An 11,772-nucleotide genomic window follows, 5' to 3' on the forward strand; every position below is an offset into this window, starting at 1 on the left:
CCCCTTCATAAAGTGTGTGTGCGTGTTTTCACAGTTACTCCAAGGCTTGAACCCGTAACCTCCTGGTCACATGGAAAGTATGGTGTGTTTGTGACAATGACATAACTCGGATACGTTTTAGAGTGATAAGGACATTTGTCCATGTTCTTCTATATGAGATTTAAATGAAACCTTAAATGCAACCTGCAACGTATACTGATGACCTCATACTCTTTCATCTGCTTATATTAACAACACTGTCCTCATCACTCTTTATTTTTTTGAATACCGTGATGTACGGACCAGCTTGCGTGCAACTTGATTAATTTCACGTGATATCTGCTACCTCCCACTAGCACATGTGTGCTCTCGTTACTCTTTAACCATGGTGTTAGGATCAGCTTACACACCTCAACTAATTCCACGGGATATGTGCTTTCTCCCACCAGCACATGTTATGCCCTCGTTACTCCTTATATACAACTCTTCTCTTGTATTGCTATGCATCCATTATACTCTTTAACTATGGTGTTCAGACCAGTTTGTGAGCACCTCAAATAATTCCACGGGATATGTGCTTTCTCCCACCAGCACATGTTATGCCCTCGTTACTCTTTCTATAACATCGCTTATCTTGTACCACTAGGCATTAATTAAACTCTTTACCATTGCGTTTCAATCCGTTTACACACACCTCGAATAATTCCACGGGCTGCCAGTTACACCCTACCAACACATGTACATCCTCAGCTTGTTACTCTTTATATATACAACTCTTCTCTTGTATCTCTAGGCATCAATTAAAACCTTTAACCATGGTGTCAGGATTAGCTTACGCTACGCACCTCAACTAATTTCATCGGATACCTGCTACCTCCCACCAACGCATGTATGCCCTCGTTACTCTTTATATACAGCTCCTCTTGTATCATTACGCATCAGTTGACCTCTTTAACCATGGTGTTCAGACCAGTTTGCAAGCACCTCGAATAATTCCACATGATATGTGTTTTCTTCCACCAGCACATGTACATCCTCGTTACTCTCTATATACCCTGGCGTGCCAATCTTTTTACACACACCTCAACTAATTCAACGGGTACCTGCTACCCCCCACCAACACATGTACATCCTCAGCTTGTTACTCTTTATATACAACTCTCTTGTCTTATATCATTATGCATCAGTTAAACTCTTTAACCCCCTCACCCCCCACCCCCAACCCTCCATCCTCTCTACTTCCTGTCATTCAGCTCTTGAGAGCAAAACAAGATGGAGAAGAAGAGAAGCAAACAGATTTCTCTAATCCCGTGGGTTATAATTGCTGCATTGCTCTTGCGGAATTTGGTCACTCCTGTCATTTCATGCAGAAGTCTCTCCTTAATTAACTCTCTATATCATGCTCTTTTTGCTTCAAGTCATTGTTACTAGCTGTTTCCAAATATAGAACCAAAAACCTAAGTTGCTCGGACTCTCCAAAAATGTTGCTGCATGCGTGTTGGATCTCTCAAAATACACTATTTTTGAAGGATCCGACACACACCCGTTGACATTTTTGAAGAGTCCGAGCAACATAGCCAAAAACGGCTATCTCTAACTATGTACAAGCTTAATATTTGCTAAGATATTGGAAGCATAACATATGAAAAGGGAAACCAAATACTTAAAAAATGTTCTTATTACCACTAAATATTTGTTGAGTCTAAATAGGATGTATTGATATATTTGCATTAGATCTTTGCTAGTAGAGAGGTTCTCATGCAAACTATCTCGTTGAATGGTTCTATACATCGGCCCTTTCTCAACGTATTTCTTTAAACATAGAGTGTTTTTTCCACTTTCCGGATGATAAGTTTTTCTGATAACACTTATGTTTCAGTCTTTTTTGGTAGTTTGTTACTCATTGTTTTCGACTTTATAATCAAATTCCTTTGTTTTTATGATAGCTTCGCGAACACCTCCATCACATGGCTCAGGAGGTGGTGGCTCAGGTAAACCACCTTCTCGAGGAAAACCTTCGCATGGAAGCGATAAGCATGGACGAACACCACCTGCTAACTGTGGTAATCCGCCAAGTGGAGGGGGCGGCCAAACTCCCACCCCAGCTCCTCCCGAAGGAGGAGCTGGAGGTGGTTACTCTACGCCATCCCCTCCAACTTCTGCTGGAAGTCCTCCAAGTACTCCAACACCAAGCACGCCGGATATCTCCGTACCATCGCCTCCAACTGATCCCAATGCACCACCTTCAGGAGGGGTCGGTTACTATCCGTCCCCTCCAACTTCTAATGGAACCCCACCAAGCCCGGATACACCGAGCATTCCCAATATATCCACACCTCCAGCTCCATTTGATCCCAATGCACCACCTTCTGGAGGGGGAGGATACTATCCCTCCCCTCCAACTTATGGTGGTACCCCTACCACACCAACTACTCCTATAATTGGCCCTGGAACTCCGAGCATTCCCGATATATTCACGCCTTTAGCTCCATTTGACCCCAATGCACCACCTTCGGGCGGGTACTATCCCTCCCCTCCAAGTTTTGCTACCCCTAGTACCCCTAGTATACCCATAATTCTCCCACCAATTACTCCTATCATCAACCCGGGCACTCCTGGTATCTACATACCTCCACCTCTATTCGATCCCAACTCACCACCTTTCTCAATCGAGTAAGTGAAATTGCGTCTCAATCACATTACATAGTCCCTTCAGGGACATTTGATAGAATTGAAGACGTAGCATATTAACATGAAATGTTATGAATTATGCATGCAGTTACTGGAGGACTAACCCGGCTTTAATATGGGGCTTGTTTGGCTGGTGGGCAACTGTTGGTAGTGCATTTGGTGTAGCTGGTACTCCGGGGATCGGGCCAAACTTCAACCTGCTGCAAGCACTTTCAAACAATCGTTCCGATGGTGTTGGGGAACTCTACAGGGAAGGAACAGCTTCTTTGCTGAACTCCATGGTGAGCAAGAAGTTCCCTTACACTACTAAACAAGTTAGAGACAATTTTGTTGCAGCACTTAGTTCAAACAAGGCTGCAGCAGCTCAGGCAGCGCGATTCAAGTTAGCCAACGAAGGTAGATTCAAGCCCAGAGCTTGAAAAAAGCCCGTATCAATCATTCTGATTCTATGTATGGACATTTGGTCATCATCTTGTTCATTCTTAATAGTGATGTATGCAGCTAAGGTATCCTAAAAGATCGGTAGACTTGAAAGTCTCCTTGTATCTTGCAATTATGTTCAGTTTCATTATGATTTCTAGTGAGTTCAGTTTAGGTGTTGATGTTTAATGTTTCAAGAGGATACTAACTCATGATCAAGTATTTGTAAAAATAAAATATTACTTTGATGTGTTACCTGTGTGAAATGCCTTATCTACTTCTTGCATTCTAAGCTGTTTGAATGCATACCTAGTAATTCCATCATTATGTAACGATGTAAAGCACCATTTTATGTAACAACTGATTTGATGTGATCACATTGTTACCTTTTCAAAGAAAGACTTGTACAGCATTAGACCTTTGGTTCACAACATTATATGGGTTAAGACAGAGAAATCCATCCGGAGCCACCGGTTAGAACTAACCGCAGTCTTCAAAACTCGAGGATAATGGACCTGCCCTTCTCCACGTAGACACCGAGCTTAGTTCACACGGCACAAGGCTCGAACCTGCAACCTAAGTTACTAGTCCCTTAAATGAGTCTCGAACCAGTTGAAGATTTGGTCAGATTGCAAGCTGGTCATTTCATGAAAAGCAAATGCAAGATTCATTTCCTCTTGAATTTGATTGACTAAGGACTTATCTGGGAGGATAATCTCTTTCTCTTGGAGAGTCTCGGTCCAATGTATATCGCGCCCATCAATTGTCATGAAACCGTTCTCATCGATGAATCCCTTTTCCTTGAACAGACTAAACAACTTCACCGAGGTAGCAACATCAATACTCGGAATCCTATCAGCAAACAGATTAGGCGACAAAGGAAACTCCCAGCATTTAACCTCAGCGACATCAACGCCTTTCGCCTTAAGGAGTATCATGTATCGTTCTAGTTTCTGCATCCTGCTTTTATCTTTTGGCATGTGCACGAAAAGGGTAGGCGGGTAACTCCCCGTAATCTCCATTTGATCATACAATCCTTCGATAATCATTACCACGATGCTACTAAATCTTACATCAGTTGCAAGAATCAAAACAAAGTATCCACCAGACGAAGCACCCAAAGCTACAAGAGGCAAACTCTGCAACTTCTTTTTCGCGATCCACCACTCAATAACATCTTTGACAACAACTCTTTCCTCTTTAAACGACCAGCATGTTCCAGCACTTGATACCGCGATAACTGCAAATTTCCTAGCTAAAGCATTAAGAGTAATAAGCCTCTCTTCAGGTAAACCAACACAATGTGCACACTTTGATGACTTATCCCAAAAGTTCGCTGCTCTACCATCACAACCATGAGCAAGAAAAACAATTGCCTTAGACGAATCGGGGATTTGCCATATTATATCTGTTCCATTCCTGAACTCTACTGTAGGGGCCAAGTTAACAACAGAACTAAAGCTATCCCACTTTTGTTTCAATATCCCTGATGATGAACCAGATTTTTCTCCGTATTGTCGATACAAAACCAAGTACAGAGCAGAAATAAAGAGTAGACATACAATCAAGCTGAGAACTCGTTTATTCTGGACACTTTTCGGTAGTTTGAGTACCATGTTTCCTCGATTGAGTACGCCTGGTAAACAGTAAGAACAATAGGATCATTAGTCACTCACTGTTTCATTTGGAGAAAACTTGCAAATAAGTCTAAAGCCAAGCTCAAGTTATCCAAAAAAAAAAAAAAGGCTGCTTGATGCACGAAGCATCCCGTGTTCAGCCTACCCTGATGCAACCATCATTGACTGATTCTATGACTCGAACCCTTGACCTATAGGTAAGGATGCGTTTAGTACACCCTTGTGGTGGGGCCCTTCTCCGAACCCTGCGTATAGCGGGAGCTTTTAGTGCACCGGGTTGCCCTTTATGTAACGATGAAAAGCACCATTTAGTGTAACAATTGATTTGGTGTGATCACATTGTTAGTTTTTTAAAGAAAGAATCGTACAACATTAGACCCTTGGTTCGCCACATTATACGCTTTAAAAAGTGCAGGACCACTTTTACAACATCACTAAAAATGCACATCGACTCAAACTAAATTAGATGCACCATGGTCCATCGACACTCAACAGCTAAACAGTAAGAATGCCTACACAGTAATTTCCATCACAATGCAAGCACAGAGATGTGAATTGGACCTTAGTTTTTCTCTTATGACAGAGAAATCCGTCTGGAGCCACCGCTTAGAACTAACCGCGATCTTCAAAATAACTCACAGTTTCATTTCATTTGGAAACTACTCAACAATAACTCAAAAGCCATGTTCAAGTTAGCAACAACAACCAAAAAAGGCAGCTCGATGCACGAGGCATACACTGAAGCAAGCATCATCGACTGATTCTATGGCTCGAACCCTTGACCTATAGGTCTCATGGAAACAACTTTAATGATAAATGCCATGGAAACACAAAATATGTGAAGTATAGAGTTTGTTGAACCAAGTTTCCTATCCCATTATCTATGAAAGAATCAATTAACTCCATATTTTACACTGTTAGTTGTGTGGACTCTTCACTTTCGATGTCGCACCAGTGTCAGATTCATCAAAAATACACTATTTTTGCGAATCCTACACACACCCATTGGCATTTTTAACGAGTCCGAGCAACATACAGAAAAATATATTCAAAGTAATACATCTGTAAAGAATCATCTTGTTAAACATCTAATTAAATAAAGGTTCATGAAACCATTCATTAAGATAAGAAAGACCAAATTAATATCACACTCCACCAAATTCATGACCAGTGGGTACCCCTATATATATATTATGCCAATCAGATCGATGAAAAAAAATCACCTAGTATTTTTATCTTTCCCGGAACATTACATAGATCTCATGATTCTCCTTCTACTTGATTGACACGCTACGAACCACGTATGAGATGGCCTCATGCATGACCTCTACCCAAAAGCATGCAGGTCATATCAAACCCAAGGGCCCGATTTAAAAGATCCCTTCCTCAACCAACTCGGCCAAAACCAAAACAACTAATTAAGTGCAATCTTTTTAGTTTCAAACTAAGTAATATTTTGTTTTTGACAAAAATAAGATTTGAACACTTTGAGTTCATCGATCTCATAACATACACAGTATGAAAGCTTTAATTACCTGAAAACATTTTTTAAAATTTAGATTTTTGAAAAGCCTCAAGTTGATAGAGCGATGGAAGTTACGTTGTTGACTCATGAAAGTGTGAAGATGGGAAAGCATTTGCCATGATCTAACGTCAACTCCACATTGAGATTTGCACTTCCCACGTTAAAAAATAAAATTGCTAGTGGTGATTAAAAGTTAGCACTAATTTTAAATATTGTGGGTCATTTGTTTGACGGTTAGAATTATGTACATATTAATAATGGTTGTGTTAGTCATCTGGTAATAGTTATTTCGATCTCATAAAATAATAGTACTAGAGATAAACATCCAATATCCCTTTCAACTATGATCAAAGTTGCTACGACACACTTCAACTTTTGAGGGGTCCTATTACCCCTCAACTCACAACTCAATTTTAACGTATTTTTGTCATCCTTTTATGCAAATGTGACAAATTTATTACATAGAATGGGGTCCATGCTAAAGGTGCTACGTCAGCTCAAAAGGAGGATAAGAACACGCTAAAATTTAGTCCAGAAGGGTAATAGAATCACCATGAAGTTAGAGTGTGTCGTAGCAAATTTGGCCATAGTTCAAGAGGGTATTAGATGCTTTACTCATAATACTATACAAATTTCTTAATAATTTATATATGTATTAGTTAAGAGGTTAGGTTGAGGTGTCTTAGTGAATTCTATACGTATTAATATTTTGTATTAATTTTATATATAAATAATTTACTTCCTAACTACTCCCTCCGTCCCATTTACTCGTCCCAAATTTTCTAATTTGTTGTACCATTTACTTGTCCTTTTTTACTTATCAAGACAAAACAATTTTTTTTTTCCATTATACCATTAGTGTAATTGATTATTAGCATTCTTGAAAAATGTTGCAAAGAGGAGTACCATTAAGATTATACATTTAAGAGTACAAATGGTACTTTGGTATTAGTCATCCATCAATATTGGAACTAACAACAAGACACAATTGAGAGGGGCAAAATGGTAAAGTTACGTTACTAATCATTATTTTCTTAATAATTGTGTCATCCCAATTTGAGGCGGGTAAAATGGGATGGAGGGAGTAGCTACTAACATTGTACAACTTATGTAAAAATTAATAATACGTAAATAAGTTGTTTCTTTACTAGTTATCAAACGTAACTGACTTCTTTGTTGACAGGATTTTGAATAAATCGCACATGCTTCAAGGATTTTACGGAATTAGAGACAGATCTACGTGGATAATAACGAGAGAAATTTGGACAAGTGACGAGGGAAATTGCTTCAACAAAATAAGTATTTGATTTCTAGAAAGGAAAAGGGTCAAAAATACTCTTTAACTATTGAAATTAGAGCGGATATATCCTTCATTTGATTTTGAATACAAAATTATCCTTACCGTTATATAATAGGTTCAATAATACCCCCACAAACGGGAAATAAGATTTTATATTTTACTCTTAAATCTTAGAGATTATGTTAAATAACCATAAATATATCATGTGAAGTTTAATATCACAAGTTTTTCGAGTAATTTTGTCACTTATGTCGTAAATATTGTATTTGATTAGTCATTCAATTAAGGACAACATAAAATTTTCAAATTGGACTGTATATTTATTAAAATAAGCCTGACATTCAATTAAACAAAATATTTTTTTTTTTCCAAATTGAACTGTATATTAAAATAAGCCTGACAGACAATCTATGTTTCTCTAGTTAGAAATAGAGATAAAGAGAATAATATGTGCTAAGTTCCGCAATTGAAGTCCTGAAAATTGAAAGAGTTTTGAGGAATGACAATCTGAAACAACCTTGAATCTCTTGAGATCATACTAATAGGGAAAGAGCTCAAGAACATTAAGATTTAATCTCATGGTCTGTTACTGATGGATGCCAAGTCATAGGCAACCAAATGCTTCAATTATAAGTAGATGGATAACATATTGAAGTTATCTTAGAAGAGATATATATATGACCTGTTTTATAGTACTGCAGATTCCTTGTAGTATCATTCTTCTTCACAGCATGCGCTTTAATCTTTTATACCGTTCTTCAATCAATAACTATAGTACATCTAGTCTAATCTCTAGAGGGTGGAATAACCAGCCAGCTACAACTCTACGCCTTATCTTCTATATCACCATTTGCAGAACTTGTTTCTTTTGTGGCCCTCATCAGGTACCATCTCAAAACTTCAAGACCAAAAGCAACAAAGGCCAAGGAAGCAAGAAAAGCAATGTAAACCCTCTTCCACATCCCCTCATCCATCAGTTGGAAACCTTTGAAACAATTGCCAATTGCCAATAGGATAGTACCATAACCAGTGCACCAATGGTAGATATTCCAATACACCCTGTGTATGTGTTCCTTTTTCAGCCGTAGACAATGAGCTAAGAATTGTAACGTTGCAAGGACTAAAAGTGCAGAACCAATATATCTATGACAAGTGTGTTTAACTCCCCCAGGAGATTGTTTCCTGAGATAAAATCCCAAACCTCCTCCAACAATACCAAGAACATAAGCTATACTCTGACAATATATGTGTAGATAGAACCACAAAGCTAGCAGCTGTGGTAATGGTAGATACCTCAATCTAGCAAGAACAACACCTAGTGGCATCATCATTCCCCAACTAACCCCATTGATAATCCCATGTGCTATCTTTACCTCAGACCTTAAATTTGGTTTTATAGGATCAGTTGTTTTTCCAGAATGGAAATCTAAAGTCCCAAAAGATTTCATGTTATCTCCTGACATGCCATGACTTCCTGGTGTATCATCATCTTGTAATGGTCCTTCTTGCCAAACATGATTCACAATATTGGTTCCATTTCATAGGTAGCTCAAACCTTGCAAAGATGATGACGTGTCCGTTGATATTCTGGGCTGAAACGTCGTGAACCCTAAAACTCAAGTTGCCTTTCACAATTATTCCATAGGTGATGTATATGCCTCGAGAGTACCATCAGAACGCTGCAATGCAACAAAAGCTTGCGAGCCAATCATCCCTGTAGATGTTGGGTTTATAGCCCAAGCAAGCCATCTCCCGTACTTGTTTTCGGACTTCCTAAAGGCGATATCAACTGTACCAGAAGATGGGTTCTAGTTCCAATGAATAAAGGAATTCAGAGTAGGAAGATCACTGCACGAGTCGTACGATTTTCCATGGAACTGGAAATCCGAGCAGTTTGTTTGAGCAGATGATGAGAGGAACAACAACAAGTAAAACGCTAACAAGTATGCCATGAATTGAAGCTACTAATTTGTTATTATCTCAGGGTGGTCGTGTCTCCCATTTTTATAAATAGCTCAACTCAAGTTGGAACGGATTAGGATTCCCTTTATGAGTGGGGAACAGGAAAATTTTCCGTATTCTTTATCTTGGTATTATTGGTCTTACGGTTTTTGCATGATTTTTCTTTTCTTTTTTTTTTTTTACCAAATTTGAGGTTTACTTTTCCATCAAGGAAAAGTAAAGTCAAACTATTACAATAATTAGTTTACTTTTTCTAAAAAGAAAAATATAACCCTCTTCCCTAGTGAGATCCTTTGCTTCTCTACACCTAGTACCTTTTCTAACTGTTCCTCAGCGGATATAACATTTTTCAAGGATGTCAACTCATTTGTCAAGGAGGTCAATCTTGTTATCATTTTATATAGTGATTTATTTTCTTTCATTTTGAATGACTTATACTTAGTAAAAAGCAAGGCAATCCTGAATTTTCTCACTTGATTAGTGCCCTCATGTGCATTTACCAAAGCATCCCCAATTTATTTAGTAGTTGTGCAGTTTGACACCCTGTTATACTCAGCAGGATATAGTTCACACACCAAGATATTTTTGGCTTTCATATTTTTCCTTAATGCAATTAAATCTTCAGCAGTAAACTCACTTCTGACCTTCTTGATTGGTTCTCCATCAACCAATTTCATAGGAATTGTTGGTTCATCAGTTATCCTATCCCATAATTCATAATCTTCTCCTTGCAGAAATATTTACATTCTAGCCTTACACTAAATGAAATGAAAACCATCAAAGAAGGGTGGTCGAGTAGTTGATTGTCCTTCACTGTGATCATTAGGTGGTGTGAAATTCATCATAATAGTCTTATCTTAGGTGCCAAGCCTTTTAAGATAACTTTGATCTGATACCAATTGATAGAGTACGAGACTTACTAATTTTCTTATTTTAGCTTAACAGTTACTTATTAATGAAACAGATTGTCTAACGTGTTTCAATAGTGCTGAAATAGTAAGTAAATGACATGTAACGCCCCGAGTCTGCACCCCAGACATCACATGGTGCTTGCGACCCCTAAGGACCACAAGCTAACCCACGACTGGTACCTGCCATAAGGTTCATAACTGAAATCAAATACTTAATACTGATAAATAAATACTGAAAACCAAATATCTATCTGAAATAATCTAGTCTGAAAGCCTGTAACTATCTGCAGGTAGAGTTGATGGGACACGTCCCCAACTAACTCTGACTACTAAAAAGTAAACTGAAATACTGAAAAGATGACTATGTCCTCAAATTATGAGGACTCACCACTAAATCTGCTGTTAATAATCTGGGCTGCTAAGTACGGTCGGGAGCCCGTGCGTCTGAACCTATGATATAAGACATCATAGCACAAAAGAAAGGTATGCGTCAGTACTTTGAATGTACCGATATGCTAGATGAGGTAAGGTTGAATGCATGAGTTCATATGCATGAACAATATCTGACTGAACAATATGAGTATAATTGAACGAGAGTACATGTATATCTGAAGCTGCTGTAAATACTGATTATGCAATGCTATGCATATAACTACATACACTGTATTACTGATACTGTATTACTGTTAGCTGAGTGATTGTTTCTGACAATCCTAATTCTGTAGAACTGAACTGAGTTTCCTACTGAGCTGGGTGATTGTATCTGACAGTCCTAATTCTGAAACTGAACTGAGATTTTATACTGAGTCTAAAACTGAAACTAAAACGTAGGAGTGTTTATCTAACCGGCATACCCCAATTATAAACTGAGTTGGGGTCCATCTTGTGACCCCAGTTGGAAGGGTGTTAGCACCTTGCCATTGGATACTAACAATGGCTATGATTAACCCTCTCTGGCAGGAAGACATTTTATCAACCCTCGCTGGCAGAAAAACTCATACGAGATATATCAACCCTAGACTAGCAGGAGGATATCTCAACCTACGCTGGCTACGTAGTTCTATAACACAGCAACTAAGGGTCAAACCCTTTACTGACGTGAATGCCCCCATCCCTATACTAGGCTTGACTACACTATTACTGATCATGCTAACTGACCAAACTGGACTAAGTTTGCTGAGATCTGTTAACTAACTGAATACACTGAGTTTTGTTAACTGGCTGAACATTTTAAGTTCTGTTACTAATTGAACATACTGAGTTCTGTTAACTAACTGAATACTACTGTTTATGACATCACTGAGACTATTCAAAAACTGCAATAAATCTAGGTAAACATATAGATTG

The 11,772-nt window shown here is 38.5% G+C and overlaps 3 protein-coding genes across 5 annotated transcripts; 1 reads left to right on the plus strand and 2 right to left on the minus strand.

The window, feature by feature from the left end:
• Nucleotides 1-1,151: 1,151 nt before the first annotated feature.
• LOC107845769 (protodermal factor 1) lies at nt 1,152-3,345 on the plus strand. The gene is made up of 3 exons (XM_016690248.2): nt 1,152-1,351; nt 1,926-2,652; nt 2,759-3,345. Exons 1-3 carry the CDS (start codon nt 1,252-1,254, stop codon nt 3,087-3,089), a joined length of 1,158 nt encoding a protein of 385 aa, XP_016545734.2. The 5' UTR covers nt 1,152-1,251; the 3' UTR covers nt 3,090-3,345.
• On the minus strand, nt 3,313-9,022 carry LOC107845770. 3 transcript variants are annotated; one of them, XM_016690249.2, is made up of 2 exons: nt 8,235-9,022; nt 3,313-4,726 (listed from the first exon to the last, which is right to left on the minus strand). In XM_016690249.2, the coding sequence occupies exon 2, from the start codon at nt 4,704-4,706 to the stop codon at nt 3,675-3,677; it is 1,032 nt and encodes a 343-aa protein (XP_016545735.2). In that variant the 5' UTR covers nt 4,707-4,726; nt 8,235-9,022; the 3' UTR covers nt 3,313-3,674. The 3 variants fall into 3 exon arrangements, with proteins under 3 accessions (XP_016545735.2, XP_047254375.1, XP_016545736.2); XM_047398419.1 differs by lacking the exon at nt 8,235-9,022 and adding an exon at nt 6,263-6,411; XM_016690250.2 differs by lacking the exon at nt 8,235-9,022 and adding an exon at nt 5,951-6,214.
• Nucleotides 8,377-9,909, minus strand: LOC107844109 (cytochrome b561 and DOMON domain-containing protein At4g17280-like). The gene is made up of 3 exons (XM_047398307.1): nt 9,829-9,909; nt 9,222-9,360; nt 8,377-9,053 (listed from the first exon to the last, which is right to left on the minus strand). The coding sequence occupies exons 1-3, from the start codon at nt 9,907-9,909 to the stop codon at nt 8,377-8,379; spliced, it is 897 nt and encodes a 298-aa protein (XP_047254263.1).
• Nucleotides 9,910-11,772: the final 1,863 nt, after the last annotated feature.

Source organism: Capsicum annuum, chromosome 10 (genome assembly GCF_002878395.1).
Source record: "Capsicum annuum cultivar UCD-10X-F1 chromosome 10, UCD10Xv1.1, whole genome shotgun sequence".
NCBI lineage: Eukaryota > Viridiplantae > Streptophyta > Magnoliopsida > Solanales > Solanaceae > Capsicum > Capsicum annuum.

What these genes read in the sequence shown, in the direction of transcription:
- LOC107845769 (XM_016690248.2), top strand. Translation starts at nt 1,252, where the DNA reads ATGGAGAAGAAGAGAAGCAAACAGATTTCTCTAATCCCGTGGGTTATA. An exon ending in TCCTGTCATTTCATGCAGAA is followed by an intron (nt 1,352 to 1,925) that starts GTCTCTCCTTAA and finishes TTTTTATGATAG; the next exon opens with CTTCGCGAACACCTCCATCA. An exon ending in TCACCACCTTTCTCAATCGA is followed by an intron (nt 2,653 to 2,758) that starts GTAAGTGAAATT and finishes TTATGCATGCAG; the next exon opens with TTACTGGAGGACTAACCCGG.
- LOC107844109 (XM_047398307.1), bottom strand. Translation starts at nt 9,909, where the DNA reads ATGATAACAAGATTGACCTCCTTGACAAATGAGTTGACATCCTTGAAA. An exon ending in CTGAGGAACAGTTAGAAAAG is followed by an intron (nt 9,361 to 9,828) that starts GTACTAGGTGTA and finishes CATTGGAACTAG; the next exon opens with AACCCATCTTCTGGTACAGT. An exon ending in TGCATTGCAGCGTTCTGATG is followed by an intron (nt 9,054 to 9,221) that starts GTACTCTCGAGG and finishes TTTGGCAAGAAG; the next exon opens with GACCATTACAAGATGATGAT.